Genomic DNA, 22393 nt, shown 5'->3' on the forward strand with positions numbered 1-22393 from the left:
GTCGTGGCTGTGTTGGATACAATATAAGTGTTAAAACCTAACCTTTATAAAGTCACCCCCCACTGTATCTCCATATTCTTTAAGACAAAGGATGTGCACTATCGTTTGAGCGCTATGCCAAATCTTGCCACAGGGTGGCATTGAGCTGTTAGAAGCATCCATCCACATGGTAATGTAAACAAATTGCTATGATGGATGATACACGTGTGCAGATGATGAAACCACCGCCCGTTACTTAAGCTAATTGTTGCAAAATGCAATAATGTCAGAAAAAGTTAGACAAGAAACGTTGCATAATTTCTGAGAATATCAAGTAACGTTATGCACCTTGAAAAATTCTTAGGTAGGCTATATTCAAATGCACAAATCTTTGATCGCCCCACTTGGTCAAGCAGACTACACGTTAAGTGAATCAAACCTTATCTTTGTGACTGTCTGACTGTAGCCTGTGTGTTCCCATGCTGCCTTGTGCGCGATTTGACTGACGTTCTAAATTGTGAATGCAGACTAGGCCTACAATATTGTTTTGCAAGACCTTATACAGGTGTAACACCAGAGTAATATGCCTAGCCTAGACCTAGGCTGACAGAGCAACCAATAACGGATAGGCTACCAATGTTATGCCTGGTTCTCTTGTATTAGAGATTAACTGGGGGAGAAAGCCTACTTTACATCTGTTTACATGTTAGCCTATTATAGCCTAGACTACTGTAATGATTGAAGTCATATCTCTGAGGCTTTAGGCAACTTATTATCAGTTTATTACCTGACTATCCCCACACCACGGAAATAGGCCTATTTGAAGTAGCCATAGGTTAAGCAGTTGCATGACCAGGTATTAGTCAGTGCGGTAACCTTAACATGTCAAAAGTCACGTCCCGACAGTTTTCCCCTCGCAACATGGTCTTTGTTGTGAACCGCATGGGTCTGAGGGCGGAGCTTCATTCACAAACATGTATGGCACAGGCACAAGTGCCCTTGCCAACGCAGCTGATTGGACAGAATTTCAACCTAGTAACTGGGTGAGAATTTTTCAGAAAAACAAGTCACGCCTACCCCTAGTCCCGGGAAACTTGCTTTAAACAGCCTAGCGCACACAAAGCATTCAACAGTATATCGCAACCGTGGTTAGGTGTGGATGTCATCAGCAGCTTCTGATATTTTTGTTGATTGTTCGCTCAACGTTTAGACGTGGGTATATTTCATAGACATTGCTGGAGACTTTATGTCAAGACATTAATTGGTTTGTCTGTCGTTTGTATTTTCTTCAGTAAAGATTAAAAACTGTTGATAGCGCAACTGGGGTTTGACGCTTCCATGGTTCATTCACGTCAGACAAAGCGTCAGATTGGAGAGGTGGTGCGTGTGCCAATTTCGGTTAAGACGTACGCAACAGGCTATTAGGGACAACGACAGCGTAGAAGGGACTTTACTTCAGATGTACGTTGCTGACAGAGCCGATTTCATTTTAGAACACGTAGGGAGACATACGTGGTTGTAGGTAACAACAGCGTGTGAGAGCGCACAGAGCACATTTGGTTCCGATACAAGCTGTCAAGGAGATGGTGGTCGACGGTCAAAGACTTGTCGGAGTGAAAGCTCCGAATTCCAACGGGACAGACAATGCTTTACCTACACTTAATAGTAGTCCACCTGGGGACATCCTTCGCAACTTCTATCACACGAAAAGAGTTGGAAATTATCTAATAGGAAGAAAACTGGGAGAAGGCTCCTTTGCTAAAGTTCGAGAGGGTCTTCACGCGTTGACAGGGGAGAAGGTAAGATGAAGTGATTGTGATTAATTAAAAACTTTGTTCATATATATATATATATATTTGTGCAGTTGTCACGTTTTTTCTTTCTTTTAAAGAAAGGTAAAATTTTCATTAAATAATGAACAGGGCTGCTTGTTAGAGAATTGTCTTTTGATATTGTGCACATGCTGATACATTCTTGTGAGCACTCTTATTTCTTGAGCCCTCTTAGGGTCATATGGGGGTTAGGCTAAGGCCAGTTATAGTAACTTATCTTACCTGGAGTTGTAGTAACACCTTCCTGATATTAGATAACAGTGGCAGTCCAAGATCTTATAAAGGTGTCTGTATTAATCACAGCTTACCCTAGAGAGAGTGATCAACACCAAGCAGTGTGAACCTGGAGAGACTAATTAAGTCCCTGACATCAGAATACATTAGGCTACTCTGACACACAGGCTCTTAAGAGGAGATTTACAGCTGGAAGAGAAAGGTGTAAATCTTACATTACCCATTTAAGGGGCTTTATTCATGAATGGTGTTCTTGAGGGTTTTTTTGTTTTATTTTTGATCTAGCATTGGATTTGCTGTTTTTGTCATCATTTGCTTTGTGTGTTTGTGGGTGTGCTGTGCTGTGCACAGGCAGTCAATTAGCATGTGGGGTGAAAAAAACAAGTGTCTCTGTTTTTTGAATGTGTGACCTGGAATTCCTACTTAGCATATGAAGGATTACGCCAACCCCAGTGAGCCCCCTTAGAGCCCCCCTCTTTCCCTGTTGCTGTGGCAAGGAGAGAGACACGCCGCCCGGGCGATGATGCAAACCCTCGAAATCACAAAGCAAAGCACTAGTCCTCCTCGTGCTCTCTCTCTCTCTCTCCTCCGATAGAGCTGTTGTTTTGCTTGCTCGCTTGCCCATACGCCTGCTCGCACAGGATCGATCTGACATCACCAGGAAAAACAGTGGGGGTGGGGCTGGGTGGGCAAGCAGTGAGAGGATAGCACATGCTCCCAGAGAGTGTGTATGTGTGTGTGTGTGTGTGTGTGTCTGTTGTGTGATCATATCTAACCCACTTTCCCCCCGCACCCACTCTTTGTCTGAGGGAATGATAAACAATGTGTCGGGCAGGAGCCCGCAGGCGGCGGCAGAGGCGGCAAGCAGCCCCCCATGCCCCCCCCCCCCAACATCAGCCCCCACCTCAGCCCCCCCCCCCCCCACACACACCCTGACTCCCACCTCCCTTCATCGACAACGTGGGCTTCAGCGAAAAGAGCCAGTCCTTTGTTGTCGCCTGAGCATACAGTGGGGCCGAATTACCATCAGAGGAGATTCTCTAAAGGCTGGGGTGGGGACAGTGTGCCCCCCCCCCCCCCCCCCCCCCCCAAAATTCCCTCTGACCTTACACTCGGGATCCCTCTGTTAGGGTAATTGATCTAATTATTTGCTCAATTGGTCATGTATGACTTGTTTTCTCAATGGTCTCTCGTGGCCCGTGATTTGTAAAGGCGAGACAGCCAGGCAGCCTCTTGAACCCTCTTTTTTTGTCCTAGCCTGAGTGGCAGGGATTATGCGTGAGGTGCTTTCATCAGAAGCATAACAAATCACCCCTTTTTTATTGTGCTATAGCTTGGAGCATTTGTGGGGTGAACGAAAGATCGAAAGGTCGGTCAACTGTCAGCCCCTACTTAATCTGAATTTCTGTCTACATTCACCTTTGTGTGGCGGGGAGAGGGGGGTTATCATCAAGGAATTGGGTGAGCCCTTCAGACTCGTCTCAGGGTTACTGTGTACATTTGTTGCCACCGGGGCTCGCCATGTGTTTATCCAGCATTAGCTCTTTGCGACACGCACGTGACAAATGGGGGAAATTAACAAGCCATTTGGGGTCTTGTCTTCCCATGGGAGTGGGAAAGAGAGGGGCCCAGTGGGGCCTGTTTGTTCTTGTATCTGTCCAGTGAACCCCCTTAACCAACACCCCCCAACAGACACACACACACAAATGTGAGTGCGTGCCCCAGGCAGGGTTAATGGGTGTGACAGCAGCTCTGGTGCTCAGCCTCACCTGTTCAGCCCCAGTGCCACATGGGGTGGAATGATGGCTCTTTTCCACACAAAGCCTGAGAAAAGGCCTGGGGTTTGTGTATAGTGAGCTAATTTAGAGATCATTTAGTGTTCATTAAATGTGAAATCCAGTTGAATAAGCCCTGAAAAATCATGCAAAACAACTATTTTAGTGTAGCATTTCTCCCAGAACATAATAGTGCTGCTAAGTGACTCATATGTATTAAATCCATGTCTCCGTTCACTTGTAGGTGGCAGTGAAAGTGATCGACAAGAGGAAGGCCAAGAAGGACTCGTACGTGACCAAGAACCTGCGGCGCGAGGGCCAGATCCAGCAGATGATCCGCCACCCCAACATCACGCAGCTGCTGGACATCCTGGAGACGGAGAACAGCTACTACCTGGTGATGGAGCTGTGTCCAGGCGGCAACCTCATGAACCACATCTACGAGAAGAAGCGCCTGGAGGAGCGCGAGGCGCAGAAGTACGTGCGGCAGCTGGTCATGGCCGTCGAGCATCTCCACCGCGCCGGCGTGGTGCACAGGTGAGAACCGCCGAGAGATCCCTCTCTCTCAACTTATTTACTCTATCCCCCTATCTCATACATACACACACACGCACACACACACTCCTTCACTCAATCTCTCACACACTCAGACACATTCACACAATGTAATTCACTCTCACACACAACAGCTACAGTAACAGTCACATTCCCACTTTAACTTACATTCACTGACTTTCTTTTTGTATACCAGTAATCACACTCACACAGACACCCCTTCAGAAACTCAGTGTCAGACTGGTCATGAATCGGAATAGTGTGTGAACACAGATGGCCCATGTAAATATGCCGGTGATTGTACTGTATCTATGGGGAGGGGGGCCGTGGCAGGATGAATTTGTGACCCATATAGACAAACAGGGTGCCATGGTTTTGAATGGGGGTAAGCCCCTTTGCGAAGGCTTTTGTTACTCAGTGAGTTGGACCACATTGACAGTTGCTCCATTTAAATTGACAGCTGCATGTTGTTTTGCTTTCTCACAGAGATTTGAAGATTGAAAACCTTCTGTTGGATGAACATGACAACATCAAATTAATCGGTAAGCTTGTGTTTTATGCATTCAAAAATATAATTGTGCCTCTGATCCCATTTTAATCTTTTGCATTTTATAGTCTGTAGATTAGCAATAAATATACAAACATGCAACAAATATGCATAAACAAAAATGCAAAAATGGTTACATTCAGGAATGTATTTGTACAGGAATGTAGATGTATTGATAGAAAGACACTTAAATGATGATCATCTACTGTTTAAAGATACAAAGGAAATGTAACCTTTTCCCATGTGGCGAGTTGAGACTCATAAATACCCATTATAGCTAAATGACCTCTCACCATTGTGCAAGGCTTGCTCTGTAGACAGGCCCCTTATACGACGCCTACGTGTGATGGACAGCTCAAGTGTTCACTGCCAGTCCCGTAAAATGCTGTCCCAAGAACAGCATGTGGACCACTGACACCTTCACTCTCTCTCTATCTCTCTCTCTGTAGACTTTGGCCTCAGCAACTGTGCTGGAATCCTGGGCTACACAGATCCCTTCAGCACGCAGTGTGGCAGCCCCGCCTATGCGGCCCCTGAACTGCTGTCCCGCAAGAAGTACGGGCCCAAAGTGGACGTCTGGTCGATGTGAGTGACACACTTCATCACATTTTTCAAAATCTTACCCACCCACCCTCGTCAGCTGAATTTGACATCTTAAATGTGTATATTTGAATTGATTAAACAAGTATTTCTTTGTTTGGTTAATGTGCAGAGGGGTGAACATGTATGCCATGCTGACCGGCACACTGCCCTTCACGGTCGAGCCCTTCAGCCTGCGGGCCCTGCACCAGAAGATGGTGGACGGAGAGATGAACCCCCTGCCTACGAACCTCTCCTCAGGTGAGCATGCCATACTTCACGTCCTCAGATATGAGATAGCAATCCTTTTCCACAGAAGCACACAAGCACTGACTTGTGTAGATGTATTAGATAAGAGAGAGAGAGAGCTCCTGTTATAGCACTGGGATGTATGGAGATCTGTGAATAATATGAAGAGCTCAGATCTTTCAATGGGAGATTGTCCTTCAATTCACCAATGAGGTACCTTGTGGCAGCAGCTTTATAGTTTTGATCGAACTACTCTCATTGTGTGAATATATACTGTTTAAAAAAATTAAGGGAACACTTACAGTTTTCCACAATTGTTAAAACACATTTTTTGAAACCTTCCACCCTTTTCTCCATTCTCAAACTACATTCACAGAATGTCTGACAGCTCTTGCAAAATAAAACACTTGCCTCAAAAGTTTTACTTGTGCTCAGAGCCAAACAGTGTCAGAGTACCGATCCAGTGTATGATTGAAGTGTTCCCTTCATTTTTTTGAGCAGTATATATATCCAGACCAGAGTGACTGGCCGCAGACGTTTGCCGTCTTCAATTGGAGCTTAATGAGCAACACACTCCTGGTGTCTCTCACATGATGTTGTGAAGTGTCCGTTTATATCCACAGCCTTACGCCTCCCTCTACTCCAGATATTTGTGTCTGATGTTCCTTTAATGCAAAAGGGCGGTTGTGGACTCGCTTCGTAGATGCCTTAAAGTTAGTGTTGGAGCCAGGGGGCAAATTGGATTTTGCAGGAACTCTTCTTTTTTTTTTCTTCCGGGAGACTAGTGGTTGTTGGGACAGGGATATATCTCATATAATTGTATGGCTCTTTGGAAATCTCTGGTTGATGTTGTTCTCTGAAAAATGTTGCAAGTCCGTGTCCGATAAACATCTGCTAAATACCAGTGAACCAAGTGTTAAGATTACAAGTGCACATGTGGTATGGCTATAAAAAAGGAATGGTGAGTGGTTGTTCACTGGAAATCTGCTCAGCACTTCAAGTCACCACAACCTAATTAATGCCTTTCCATCCGACTGACAACTGATTTGAGTGAGTCGGCAGCTGTGTTATTTGCAACTGGACAAACCGGAGTTGCACCTGTAAAAGCAATACTAACTTACCTTCAAATATCGATGTGCGTGAATCAGGCTTACATAATGTGGCTCTCCACAATGGTAATTCTAGTGCTTACCTAAGAAAGGAATTTTTTATGCCTTGCAAAATGAATAATCAAGTGGTTTTATTTGTTGGCTTCTGTTGACAACAGCCACGAAAGCCTGCATTCTTCCTCCTCCCAACAGTGGGTTGTTGTTTCGTGTAGGAGCACGTAAATAGTTTTTTTTTGTTTTATTCACGGAACATTGTAATTAGCATGGACCCAATGAAGGGGCTCTATAATGAGCCCCTTTGTTTCAGTGTGTCTCAGCTGATGTGCAGACGCAGAGTTCATGGTGAGAGAGCATGGGCGATGGCTCTCAGGCGACCACCACCACAAAGCGCACTTGTCACTGGCTGTCACTGAGACCTCCTGCTCTGCTCTGTTTTGTACTGTTGTGGCTCTTCTGAAAAGACATCAGCAGGGTGGCACTGACCCTTTACTGTCCCCCCCCCACACAGCTGCTGGGAACCTTCTGAAGAGTCTCCTTGAGCCTGACCCCGCCAAGAGACCCAACATTCACCAAGTGATGTCCGACTCCTGGCTTCAGCTGGGCAACCCACACACCCTCGCCCCTTACCTGAACAGGTGCGCTAACTATAGACTCACCATTCTGTATACCAGCTGTTCCTACTTGTTATCTCTCCATATATATATATATATATATATATATATATATATATATATATATACATATATTCATCTTTCCATCTGTATCCATTCATCTAGATATGATAGATAGATAAGATAGATAGATATAGATTGGTAGATTGATTGATTGATAGATAGACAAACAGACAGACAGACAGAGAGAGAAACAAACAAAGTTATGCCTCTCAACTGCCATTTTCATCCCTCGTTTCCCAGGATCCATATCGAGGAGATTAACCAAATGGTGCTACTGCACATGACAGAAAACATGGGCTACAAGCATAGCGAGGTCCTGAGCGCGGTGCTCACCAACCGCGCCTGCCACACACTCGCTGTTTACTTCTTGCTCAACAATAAAATGAAGCGGCTTTCCAAAGAATACCGGGTACGTGCACGTCATTGACTTGTAATGGTGCACAACCTCATAATCCTTTTGATTCAGTGTGTCTGCGTGTGTGCCAGTTTGTGTCAGTGTGTGACCTTTGTGCAATTCCATGACAATGCAACCTGAGAAGCCAATTAGTAATAATGCAGCAAAATGCAAACAGGGAATGTGTGCTCTGTTTAGTCTTCCTTGCTCAAATAATAAAAACAAATGTGCAGGTTTTTAATGTAGTGTATCCCTGCTTTAGGAGAAGCAGAATGTCGAGAAGGAAAAGAAGAACGAACTCTTCTTCCAGACCCAGTGGCGAAAGCATATCGAGAAGATCACCATCCCCCCTAAGCAAACTCCTGTCTACCTGGCCGTGAGCAAGGGCCCCACCAAAGAGAAGAAGCACAAGTCAGGTGAGAGGCGTTAAGAGCAGAGACTTTCAAATCTAAACACCAAAGAGTGGCTCATTAACATGACTTCTAATCAGGTTTCACACGTGAGTCTGTATGTATGTCAGCACCTACAGTAAGGGAGACTATGACACTTATAATTATCACACATCTTGCCAAAGATACAGATTAGTGACTATATTATCACCAACTTATCTGGATTTTGGGCATTCATTTCAACCAAGTGGTATACATAAGGAAGGTAAAAACATGTTGGTATATGCCAACCAATATTTGCATACATACTTTCACATCTGGTGCATGGCACACGCCCAGAACATGCAGAACAAGTTCTAGCATGTCTGTCAAGACCGCCTTAAGAGATTTTTTTTTATTTCACTTTAAAATATCTCAGCTTGATGTCACTTATCAAGTTACACCACCCAGCCTATCTGCTCGTGGCCTCAAAAAGAATGTTTCTCTAAACTCAATTTTGTCAGAAACAAAGAACCAAATGTCTCTCAAAAGGACTTCCACAGTGGCTCAACTGGAATTACCTTCAACTTATCTTTTGGGCTATTGATAGTTGGATCGTCTTCCTCAGAAATATTAGAGCTTTGTTGTGGTAAATACTTTGTTTGAAATGGAGCGGAAATTCCAATTAAGTGGAATTCTGTGGTGAAAAGGAAGGGCTTCCAGGAAAAAAAAAACAACAACAAGATATTTATAGATCTCAATGGCAGATAATTGTTGTGTATAATACATAGCGTGAGCTGAGATAAAGTGCATCGTTATTTATGTTGTTTGTGTACTTAACCTTTTGTTGTCTCTGTCTTTTTCAGGCCTACTGCGTGCTGTGACTGGGGGACTGAAGGACGCATACTCCGGTCAGGGAGGCTGTGTGGCCTCCTCCTCGCTAGAGTACCTGGAGATCCACCCCCTGTTCCCACAGACGCCGCAGTCGCCCAGGCGGCAGGAGCCCCAGGAGGACAAAGACAAGGACAAGAAGGAGAGGGAGAAGGACAAGTCTAAGTCCAAGCCCAAGCGGAAGCCCGTCGACATTCCGGCAAGGCCGCCGTCAGCCCTGGCCGCCCACTCCTGGAACTCGGGCCACACCAAGGAGCCCGTGCAGGAGACGCCGCCGTCGCCGTGGTACAAGCTGACCAACGGCGCGCTCTCCCCACCGCGCCACGTCTCCGCCTTCCAGCCCGAGACGTCCTACCTGAAGAAGGCCACCATCCCCACCATCCCCACGCTGCCGCCCAGCCAGCCCGTGGCCATCGTGGCCCCGCAGCCCAAGAAGAGCCCTTCCTCGGCCTCCGACTGGCCGGACACGGGCGCCAGCCCGCCCAGCAGCGGAGGCAGCAGCTGCAGTGGGGGCAGTGAGGGCCCGGAGAGCCCCCAGCACAGGCGTGGTAGCGGTGCCGGTTCCAAGTTCCCCTCCATGGGCATCGGGCAGATCCTGAAGAAGCGCGTGCCACCATTCAGCTTCCGGCCGGAACAGGCGGTGGAGGTGGAGTCGCCCATGCCCTGCCACATGCAGACTCTTCTCTGCTCCTCCGGGAAGGCGCTCAAGACCCTCTGCTGAATAGCAACAGCAGCTAGTCGCGTAACCCTTAACGAGACCTCTCTCCACAGCTAGCAGCGCACCCTAAAGACCTCTCTCCACCTCCATCCCGTCTCCCTTTAAACCTCCCCCTCTCAGCTGCGCACCTGACCAGCATCACCACGTAAACATAACCCTTAAACACTTCAAATGTTCGGTTACTCTCTGTTACTGTACGATGACCTCATATTCATATCACGTTGGAGTGGGAAGCATGGCCACGTGAATGTGGAGAGAAGAGATTTGGACAGAAAACGCCCGTAGGAGGATTGTCCTGGCCTCCTGTACAGACATTTGCTTGGATATGGAAGGAGAAAAAGGAGCGAGGAAAAAAATGGCCTTTGAGTACTTTGCAAGAACAAAACATGCACCTCAGCACTGAACAGTACTTATCACTATGAATATTGATGATTACGTAATATCACAGGTGGCTAGGCACAGGCACTGAGTCACTGTAGACTTAAGCTTTGAGAATGTATCACAGCCATCTGCCACTGCCAGCACAGTAGGGATAGAACGTCTCTTTCTTCCATCCTAGTCCCTCTGCAATCTTACGTAAATATCACCACAAATAGTTTGAATACCTTCCTATGCTACCCATATGCCGTATGTCAAGGCATTGTCGAATTTCCAGTACTGCATGTGCATTCATTTTTTGCCTCTGGGCTCTTCTTAACCAAGCAATATACAAGCAACTACCTTTACTGTGTTTGCGCAAATTGTGTTGTTCTTCCTCACGAGTTTGTAAAGCTGCTAAATGTCTTACGAACAAAAGTTAGTAGCGAACGGCTTTGTTTTTTTAAGCCCGGGGGTGCACACAACTTTGTTATTGTCATTTTTGTAACTTTATATACTTGCCCTGTTTCTCTTTTTGGAGTGACCCAGGGGTTTATTGTCAGTGTTGGATTTGTGTGTCAATTGTTATGGCCTTAATTCTCTCATGGAAGTCACTTTAAGGCTGAAATGGAGACTGGAAAAACAGTCAAGGGATGAATGTGAATGGGTTTCTATGAACTATGAAAAAAAGTGTAGTGTGTGCAATAGTGTGTATATAGTCTCTGACAGAAGTGCTGCGCATTGCCAAGTACATTTTTTTTCTATGAATGAAGATAGGGGTCGAGTAGGACGATCGGCTTGTAAATTATACAACATAAGTGTCTTGACATGTCTTGTGTTTGTATTTTGTCTTCAGCTGTGATTTAATACTGAGAGCACACCACTGTAGATCCTCACCAAACAGTTACAGACTTGACAAAGTTTTTCACGGGTCCAGAAGGCTTTACACTGTTAAAGAGAAAAGCTTTTTTTCTTGCATGCAAAGACTTTTGGTACTTGACGTTTTTTGGATAAAACTTTGCAATTTTTTTGGTGAGAGGGAAGACAGAAACTGAGGTGTTTTGTAAGCTTTTGTAATGACAGGATTTGCTTAAGAGTGAAGAGATTATGATGTACAAAATAAATATTTATATTACAAAAATTGATATTTTGCTTCAATGGTATCTTTGTTCTTTCACATAGAAACACTGCACTGTACGTATACCAGTAACTAATTCATATATTATCAGTACTGACTTTTTACAAATTACATTACATTGACTTTCCCAAGAGAGCACAGACCTTTACTGAATTTAAACATGTCCGTAGGAGTGTCCCACATATCCCACGAGACACCTGTGGCAAGCGTGAAACGAAGAACAGCTGAACCACTACCCTAATGTAATCCTGTCAGCTGCCCCAGCATGATCTATGTGACTCTACAGCACACACATACATGCACACACACATGCACACACACACACACACACACACACACACACACAGAGTAATATTCTAGACAAAAAGGAGGGGGTACGCAATCAGGAAAAAAACTAAACACCCGAAGATAAGTATTTGCAGTTAAGCCGATGAAAGCTGTGGGGGAAAGAGTGGCTGTAAAGTATATTACAGCCAAGCTCTTTGTTTACACAATATTATACAGTTACCCAAAATCCCACAGCTTCTAAACTGACACAAACATCCTAGGACACAAACATGTGCGGCTATTGCATATTACACATGCCAGTCAAAGAAAACATGAGTGGCTACTGCATATTATACATGCCAGCCAAGGAAAAAACGAGGTGATGGTAAGATTCATAAGTCAGGTTAGGGGTCAGAAAAACATCTTCTTTCTAATGTCTCAATAGATGATTTAAAGATAAAAGATATAAAAGATTAAAAAAAAAGATTCTGAATATTCTGACTTGCATCACCTTCTACAAAAAAATGCATAAGGGTATTTATTTTAAAATATTTAATTTTCCTATTTTAGCAACCTTCCTTTTAACTGTCCTCTAGTTACAGAGTATTTAACTAAATACATGATATATTGTAGTATTATTATTAGGTAATTACCACAGGTAACATGAAGGTCAATACAGAGAAACTACATGAAATATAAGAAACACCTACACATAAAATACTAAGCACGCCTGTGTGTCTTTATGTGTGTGTTTGTATGCGTCTTTTTGTGTGGGCTTACCATGTTTTATAGGTAAATACTTAGTAATTAAGGAACTGTAAAATGAAGGGTTACCATTCTTTCTTCATAGACCAAGAGCTTTCAGCTCCTGAGCACCTTTAGGCTAGACTACCACACAAGAACGGCTGACTGGTTATGAATTGATAGTCTGAAAATGGGTGACTATGCAAACATGAGCTCCAATAGGCGTTGGAGAGAAGTTGAGAAGTGTGATTTGTTTTCTTTGGATGTTAAATGTAGCATTGTGAGGTGATCATGTAACACTATCTGTCTGCATTTGTATTGCATAAGCACATTTCTGCCGTTATGGTAACATATTACAGACTGCTTTGTAGTATATCTAGGCATTTGTCATAGCGTGCCAGTGTGTATGCGTGTACGTGTGTGTGAAATGCTTCACAAAGACAAGTCTGCAACAACAGACAAAGTATACTTAGGCAAAGCAACTCACCAATATTTGTCTGTATCCACATTGCACAAATAGACATCTGCTATTTTCCGGCGATCATGTTTCTGCAATACTCTGTGTGCCTAGATTTTTACAATATGTGCATATGCCTACCATTGTGTATGTGTGTCTGAATGTGTAAGTGAGAGTGTGTGTGTGCATTTGCAATACATGTCTGATTAAATACTTGTGTGTGTGTGCGCATCTGTATGCATGGGTTTGTGGATATGTATGTGCATGTGTGCATGTGTTTAAGATTGTGTGTGTGTAAATGTAAAAACTTTGCACAGATACACATGTCCACAGAAGTGGTGATCATAGTTGCAGTGTCTGCTATGGACAGAATTGCAAGAAATGTGGCATACATCTAAAGAATGCTGTAGCAATGCAATGTCGAATTTAGTTAACTTTGAACCTTTACATCACAAGACATCGGCATAAAATTGTTTTGGCTCCTGAATTCTGATTGGCTGTTTACAGCCATTTTGTTAAGCGAGCCAAATGAATCTCCAGTAGATGTGAGTAAATATGGCGACGGGTAAGCATACCAAAAGATACTGCTGATTGACTGCCAAAGTGGTTTAGGCTAAAGTGTCAGGTTAAAAAACATTTTTGACAAATGAAGGGACATGAAGCAATATAGTTGTGAGTAGTGATTTTTCTTGAAAAATCAACTTTAAATACAATATAACAATATTTACAGTTATTTTTATAACTGAATTTATTACACGGCTCTTCAGAGTGCTGCAGAATGCTCTATTCACTTGAATGGGCCTTCCCAACGTTCGGCGGTCTGCTAATTCTCAAAAACAGACCGTCGCTAAGTATAACAGACCGCTGTCAAGGAAAATGGGTTTTGTGCTTCTAATTTACGTCTTTCATATCAGGGCGTGTCACGTCGGGATCTGGTTCACCCTGTCAGGACTTATTTTCCCATAGAGTGGTGAAGTCCCGCCCCTTCCGTTTGCCTCCATGGGACCTATCTTTCAAAAAAATTTGAACGGCAGTCTATGGCGAAAAATAAATTATTTTCTGGTCCCGGTTGACTTGTGCCTTGAATTACCCATATGATGTTTGTCCATTTTAAAGACACATTTTCATGTAAAGACATTTGCAGTTTGTTTCGTAACTATTGAATTACAACATTGTGAAAGATCGTAATTCCAATGACTACAAACCCATCAGTCGCGCTAGTGACGTTAGCTCATTCACAGCCACACTAGATTGTACAAGCATACCAGCAACAGGTCTTAATTGGGCTTTCCTTGCCGAAGAAAATACCATGAGTCAGAGGATTAAACTCATCAGGTAAGTTGTATTCGTCCATAGACTGTACATTACATACTGTTAAGTGACATAGCAGGCAGCAAGATGCAACCGTTAACTAGCATAACAGCTCTTATCGTTTCATTACGTTGGTGACGTACATCGTTCGAGACGAGAGATGTAGTCCACTGAGTGGATTCGCACAAAACCAACATAACTTTTGAAGTCTATCGAACAACAGTACTTTCTTGACGTGAAAAATTATCTTTTAAATTCACACACATCATATGTGAAATTTGTGGCACAATTCAAACTGGACCAAAAAATAATTGTTATCTCTCCATTAACTCCCGTTCATAATTTTTTGAAAGATAGGTCCCATGGACCGGAAGTAGAAGGGGCGGGACTTCACCACTCTATTATCACCCGGAGAGAAGAAATACTCTTTTCTGATTGGCTGGTGGGGTGGCTATTAATTCTGAATAACAGGACACCGTTCCATATCAATGCTTATGAATGGTAACTATAACAACCATATTAGGACGACGGTTGTAGCGCTCTAGAATCTTTGATTGCAGGCTTCGCAATAATTGAATCAATTTGTAAACAAGCTAACTGTCCATGCTAAAGTTGTACAACAAGCTGAACTAGTGAGCTTCTTTTTAAACGGAACCGCGTGTTTCCTTTGCTTTACAGTGGCAACCGGGTGATAAGCGGGATAACAGCCTTCGAGGTGTGTCCAGTTATACGGAATTAATGGACTCGGGCAGAGGCAACTCCGCTGCGCGTCGGGGAGTTTTTTGCCCCTCGCCCTCGTCCATTAATTCTGAATAACAGGACACCTCGGCGACCGTTATCCCTTATGTAACAGGGTGGTACATAGGAAGGGCCAAGGGGCCAATCACAGTAGCCTGACTACGCCACACTGAGGCCTAATGCATCAGGGAATTTTACTCTAGATCATACCTCTAAACAGAGACAGCTCGTTCAGGTTCGAATATTACACAAAGGAGACATGAATTCCAGCAAAGCAAAAGATTTATTAAGACACCAAGGTTGGGATGTGGAGATCTGAGGTTGGCAACTATGGAAGTTCACACCAATACCATGTGAGCATCATAAAAGGTTCACCTGTTACACAGCAAAGCTACAAGCTATACACCAGAAAGACCACACATGTGATTAAACTAGCCCCCTCAGAGCCACCTCCCTAGTAAATAAACACAAAAGTTAAACAAACAAAAGGACAAGACAAGCAAAACAAAAACCAAACATAACGAATAACCAACGCAAAACCAAGACAAGACAGCAGCATGACCCATGTTACCCCACCAGCATGACTGTGCTGCCTAAAAGAACAAAACACAGAAGATTAAACAATGAAACCACAATATACATGACAGAAAACCACACATTTACAGGGAGACAGCATACCTGACGATAGCACAGACAGGGGCTACACCAGTGGAGCCTACATTGCTACTGGCTGCTGCCCCTCTTAAGTAGCGCTCCACTGGTGCCAGATTGCTTAATTGCCTATGCCCCACCCCCTTCATTAGCACTGGCAGGTGCTATTGGAAATAGCAGGCAGAGAAGGTCTACCTGCTACACTTACATAATGACCGGCGTTCTATACATCATCTCTTACTTATGAACATTCCAGACACAGTGATGACCTCATAAGAGGGAGTCCAGCAAAGTTGAGCATAGGGGACAATGAGTTTTAACTGCATTTTCTTTTACACTGATAAGGCCAAAAATGTCCTCTAAGACATACCAGTGGTTCATAAACATGAGCCTGACTGGCAGGGACAAAGTAAAGACGAATAGGCTACAAAATTTAGGTAAATCATGGCCATCAGTGAGAAATTGATTAGGGGTGTGAGTAGGATTGGATCACTATTAGTATGTATCATGGCTTCAAAATGGCAGTTGTGTCATAGTCTATAAAAAAATTAGGTAAATCATGGTCATTAGTGAGAAATTGATTAGGGGTATGAGTACAGTAGGATCGGATCACAATTATGTAGGCTATCATGGCTTCAAAATGGCAGTTGTGTCATTTGCCATTACATAGGCTTTCATACAACAAGTTAAAGGGACACCAGGCAAGCCTGATGCTTTTTCTCTACGAAACTCCCCCTCGCTCGGTCTGAAGCTCTTTTCTTTTTCTTTGCGTCTTCCGTCAAGGGTCTTCGCTGCTTCTTCGCCGGCTCTGCCATTATACACACGTTTGCAACAATCTCTAGCGTTTCGTTAGCCTGCCTCTGTGCTGTAAACTGATCCTGCTTCAGTCGCCGGGTAGGATACACCGAACTTGCAAGTGGGATATTCTTCCTACAGGCAGTAGGGGCGGGCGAGAGAGCCTTCATTCGCCCCGTAATGAGTCATGTAATATGGTTTAAACCCAGGCGGCTCGTGGATTTTTTCCGTTTCAATTGATCCTTATGGCAGATAAGTCCCACCCGTGAAGCAGTGACCGATTGGGCAGAATTTCACACTTCCTGCCGTTGAATATGATTGACGCAACACTCTGGCCAATCACTGTCTCCATTAGCTTGCCATCACTTTTCAGTTGCCTTCAGTGACCTTACTAGAGTTTCATTATAAATTGTGTAATTCATTCGCATAGTTTGTTTTACATTCATTTTGTAAGGTACATCGGATTTTTTTCTGTGTAGGGGAGAACATTTTATTTAGGATTATTGTGTGTAGCTCTGTATTTTCTAACATCAGCTAGGGGTCTCCCCCACCAGTCAGCTAACGTTAGTGACTCGCTAAGTCCTAGCAAGATGGTTTCGACGGAAGTTTCAGGCGATGAACATCGTTGACCGCAACGTACAGGATTCTTTACAGTTTTTTTAAATGAGGACCTATGAGTGAATGCAGAGGGGAGACCAAGAGACTTCCTGTGAAATTAACACAGTTCGTGGGTGCTACTTTGGCTACGGTAAGGATAAACTTGATAAACTGTAGGCTACAGTAGGCCAGAAAGTGCAGCTTCTCAACGTAGCCATCCTGTAAGTTCATTGATGTGTTATGATAACATTAGCCTATGTTATGGATGTGTTATAGGCCTAACGTCTTGGCTTCCCATTTTAAAACCTCAACTTTGTCAAAGACAATTCAGAACAATCTGCTTGAAGCTAAATTTCAACTACCATTTAAAACGAAATAGACACTGATTTGATTTAGAAAAAAATCTAGGATTCTTCAATGTATCAGAGGCAAATGCCAAGTAGATCTTTACTTTTGTAGAGAAGAAAGGCAGTGACAGAAACAAACTGGTTGGTCAAACATATGCCAGAGCAACAGTCATGGTATAATTTCTTAATATATCCCAGAGGCAAGAATGTGTCTCTTAATAGGCTACTGAATTTGACATTGCTTATGGGGCATAATTAGTAGCTTAGAATATTGGAAGGTTGTTGTTTCAAGATGTTGTGGACATCAACAACTGCAAAAACGTACCTAGTCACTGATAAGTGCTAAAGTGGAGATGGTCTTTTTTGGGGGCATGACCATAGATAGCCTAGTCTCTGCAAGCAATATGTCTAACAAAAATATGCGAACTTATAATAATACTAATAATAATAACTAGAAAAGCATTTCCTGAAGGAAATACAGTGCATGAAAATGCAAAAATATGATGAGTTCATATGGTTAAATTATTTGCTTGGTAGATAAGGTTTAATATAGTTGGAATGACTGAACAGTTAAATAGGTTGATAATTGAAATGGTTAAATTATTTAGGCAGATAGTTGACGATAACTAACAGTTGGAATGGCTCCAATGTTTGCTAATAGTTATGTTAACTATGTTAACAAAGATAATAATGCTAACCAAGTTACTATGCTAACTAGCACGCTAACAATGTTAAAATTTAACTATGCTAACCATATGACTTAGCTAACTTCGCTAATCATTTTTAGCAGTTATGCTAACTATGCTAACTAGCATGCTAACATGATAGCATGCTAACTATGGTCACCATGTGACTTTGCTAACTTCGCTAATCATTTTTAACAGTTATGCTAACTATGCTAACTAACATGCTAGCATGCTAACTATGGTCACCATGTGACTTAGCTAACTTCACTAATCATTTTTAGCAGTTATGCTAACTATGCTAACTAGCATGCTAACATGCTAGCATGCTAACTATTGTCACCATGTGACTTAGCTAACTTAGCTAATCATTTTTAACAGTTTTGCTAAAAATGTTAACTAGCATGCTAACATGCTAGCATGCTAACCATGTGACTTAGCTAACTTAGCTAATCGTTTTTAGCAGTTTTGCTAAAAATGCTTGCTAACATGCTAGCATGCTAACTATGTTAACCAAGTTACTTAGCTAACTTAGCTAACTAGCTACAGTGGGTAGGAGTCATAGTTGATGACAAGTAACAGTTACAATGGCTGAACAGTTAAAAAGTTCAGTAGTTTAAAGGGTTAAATTGTTTAACAGTGAAATATTGTAGTGAGGACTTTTATTTTGAAACAGTTTTTGGCAGAGGAAGCAGTTGGACAGGATGTGTAGTCTTAATAGGGCCAGTTTGTATGCTTAAAGCCTGAGACTGGCAGTTGATGCAGCTGGCCCGAACACCTGCCATAGGATTCTAATTGCTTAACGGCAGTCTTAATAGAGCCATATTGTATGCTTAAAGCCTGAGACAGAGTATATAGTTTAAAAGTTAAATGTAGATAGTGTAATGGATGTTGATAGACAGAAAGTTGAATGGATGTTGATAGGCAGATTGTTTAATGGATGTTGATGGATAGTTTAATGGGTGGATGAGTGAATGGTTTGAAGAGGATGAATGGATAGAAAGTTGGAGGAAATGTGTCTTTTATCCTTGTAGAATGGAGAGACAGAGAGAGTTGGTCTAGTTCAGTAGAAAGCAGTTGATACAGGTGCAATCAGTTGAACTGATTCTTTGATGGGGCCTAGATGAGCAGCTGGAAGATGATACCAGGTGCAAATCAAGTTAATTAGTCCATTGTGATGTCATCAGCCCATGTTAAGTCTATGGGGAAATTTTGAGTAGTTTTTAATTAATAGTTTAAAAAGTATAAAAGTTACAAAGATGAAAAATACAAAGCCCACATGTCATAAGTAAGACCTACGCAACGCAGTTTGAATGAAGTTTCTACGTTAAACGGTTGAAGCTGCATTAACTGCGTTAGAAGAAGAAGAATAAGAAGAAGAAGAAGAAGAAGCCTAGGAAGAACAGTAGAGTGCATTTTCATGCACTCTAATAATACATAAACCTTGTTTACTGTCTTGTCCAGTCTTAGGCCCACTACACCCCATTTGTGGCCTGTACTTCGAGATGGTGGTAAACAGGTCTTGATTTCTCAACAAATTACTCTGAGCTCTCTGACTGATCAAACAACATAGCTTTTGTTTATGCCATTGCAGACAGTTCAATGTCATCATGTGTCTCATACATTCAACCTCACCAACTTTGCCAGGTGTGTTAGGCACAATGTTCGTTTCCGGGGGGGGGGGGGGGTCATAATTTCATAACTGCTTCACTAGAAAAAAATACCACCAGCCGCCACTGATATAGAGTCATTTAATACCGACTTACGAAGATGATTAATTAACACGAAAACGTTGCCTGGTGTTCCTTTAATAAGTAGAATCAGTAAGCAAATTAATAGTATGTCTATAACTAACATTAGTTGATAAGCAAATGGATATATAAAGAGCAAATGTGTGGTAGCCCATACACTGATGGTTTTATAGTCAGGTCTCTAAAGCAGGAAGCATATGCCCATGGTTGGCTGAACACAGATTTGCTGAATGAGTTGCTTACTGATTCTGCTTAGTTTAGACTATATAATGGCCTATATGTGATGGCAAGTGATACAACTGGAATTTTCAAGCATTGCTACTTACCCATATCCTCTTCATCACATTTTAAGATCAATAATGGTTGCCAGTAGTGCCAAATACTGTCAGCTGCGCTCTCAATCTTGCTCTGATAGAATGTCTTTTTTGCAAGTGTAAATGAAAAAGGTGATAGCAAAGACTGGTTACTAAGATCATTTCCATCTCTGGATTTACGTCATTTTCTCTCAGCAGCTCTAAGTATTACTATTATTTTTATTAATATAATAATAGAATAATAGTAACAATATATCTAACCGAGTGATAAAATAGTATTTTTTATAATTCCATCACCTTTATGGAAGATATCTTGTTTCTTATATCAATTAACATTTGTCAAAATTAGTCTTAGTCAGTGTTTCAGGACATTAGTGCAGTCTCACCATCGTCTCGTCTTAGTCATGAAAAAAAGGTCGTTGACGAACATATTTTCTCTCGTCTCATCTGACGAAATTAACACTAGTTGCCAGTAAAGAAGAAATGTATCAGGATATTTTTATGTCACGCAGGTAGTAGACTCTAGCATGACATACTGGAATGAAGTCATGTTTTTGGCCTCATCAGTGTAAAAAAACCTACTGTATGATCCCTTATCCCATAAGAGGGAGTCCAGCAAAGTTGGTCAGAGACCGATTGACCAACTTTGCTGGACTCCCTCTTATGAGGTCATCATTGTGTCTGGAATGTTTCCTGGAATGTTCATAAATTTAGTTATAAAAATATCTGTAAATCTGTTCTATTGTATTTAAAGTTGACATTTTCAAGAGAAATCACTACTCACTACTCTCTTGCTTCACTTCCTCTCATTTATCTGAAAAGTTGTTAAACCTATACACTTTAAGCCAGTTTGAGTTTTTAACAATCATTAACAATCCCCAGCAAGCAGGGGGAGAGTGGCAGTATGGTGGTGTTGCAGGAGTAGGGAACGGAGAGAGGTTGAGAAGTGTGATTTGTTTTCTTTGGATATTAAATGCAGCATTGTGTGCCAGTCATATCATGTAACGCTACCTGTCTGCATTTGCATTGCACAAGCACTTCTGCCAATGATATCATATAATATTACACACTGCTTTGTATTATCTCTAGGTATTTGTCATAGCGTGCAAGTGTGTATGCGTGTGCGTGTGCAGTGCTTCACTAAGACAGGTCTGCCACAAGAACTTTGGCAACTCACAAATATTTGTCTATCCGCATTGCACAAATACACTTCTGCTATTTTGCGGCGATCATATTACTGCAATACTGTGTGTGATTTTTACAATGTGTGGTTGCGTGTGCATGTGCCTACCATTGTATATGTAAGTCTGAGTGTATAAGTTAGTTTGGTGTGTGCATTTGCAATACATATATCTGAGTAAATACTTGCGTATGTGTGCGTATGTGTGCATCTGTATGCATGGGTTTGTGTCTATGTGTGTACGTGTGTGTGTGTGTGTGTGTGTGTGTGTAAATGTAAAAACTCTGCACAGATACACATGTCCACATCCAAAAGTGGTGATCATAGGGGTCCAAGCAGTTGCAGTGTTTCCTATGGACAGAATTGCAAGAAATTTGGCATATATCTAAAGAATGTCGAATTTAGTTAACTTTGAACCTTTACATCACAAGACATCGGCACAAAATTGTTTTGGCTGCTGAATTCTGATTGGCTGTTAAAAGCCATTTTGTTGTTTTGTACCGAAAGATACCGCTGATTGAAAATCCCAATTTTTGTATTTACATCTTTCATAGGTGGTATACAACTCAAATGAGCAGTTATGGGCTGAGTTGATGTATCTCCTTGAGACCAAAATACCACAAAAATGTCATAATCATGGGCACAAAGGTTGGCGAGTTACTTAGAAAACTTTCCTGGCTTTCAGCAGTCGGGGGTGGGGTGGGTGTGGGCCTAGTGGGGCTACATGCCCACAACGTATCATCTGCCACGGTGTCCTTGGAACGGTTGACAAAATATTGGTGAAAAAGAAAACAGAGAAAAAGCAAATCACGAAAGCAAAGGCCATGATTGACACAATGGCAGAAAAGGTGATGCTGAAGAACGCTCGGAATGTTCATATAGGACAGGTCTTTGGGTTTGGCAAAGGTGAAAAATAATTAAAAATTCTTGACATATAAATGTCAACGCACCTGCCATTCCTGTAAATTATTTTTTACTCCAACAACTGATCACTAAATATCCACACCACTTCCGTTCCCACCACATGCCAATAACAACAAACATATGACAAACATACTGGAAATCCAACAGAGCTCGCTATCAGAAGATTACGCTTAGATCTCATGCGATGGGTGTTGAAAACACAACGGTTTTTACTCATGTCAACATCATTAGAGTC

The 22393-nt window shown here is 42.4% G+C and overlaps 1 protein-coding gene across 1 annotated transcript; it reads left to right on the forward strand.

The window, feature by feature from the left end:
• The first annotated feature begins 1124 nt into the window (after positions 1-1124).
• On the forward strand, positions 1125-11406 carry hunk (hormonally up-regulated Neu-associated kinase). The gene is made up of 9 exons (XM_076274450.1): positions 1125-1778; positions 4065-4357; positions 4862-4917; positions 5372-5507; positions 5635-5762; positions 7368-7494; positions 7774-7942; positions 8190-8343; positions 9162-11406. The coding sequence occupies exons 1-9, from the start codon at positions 1563-1565 to the stop codon at positions 9905-9907; spliced, it is 2025 nt and encodes a 674-aa protein (XP_076130565.1). The 5' UTR covers positions 1125-1562; the 3' UTR covers positions 9908-11406.
• Positions 11407-22393: the final 10987 nt, after the last annotated feature.

This window comes from Alosa pseudoharengus, unplaced genomic scaffold, assembly GCF_046254945.1.
Source record: "Alosa pseudoharengus isolate Yale_2024_CS ecotype anadromous, Long Island Sound unplaced genomic scaffold, YU_APseudo_1.1 YU_APseudo_1.1_scf_8, whole genome shotgun sequence".
Classification (NCBI taxonomy): domain Eukaryota; kingdom Metazoa; phylum Chordata; class Actinopteri; order Clupeiformes; family Clupeidae; genus Alosa; species Alosa pseudoharengus.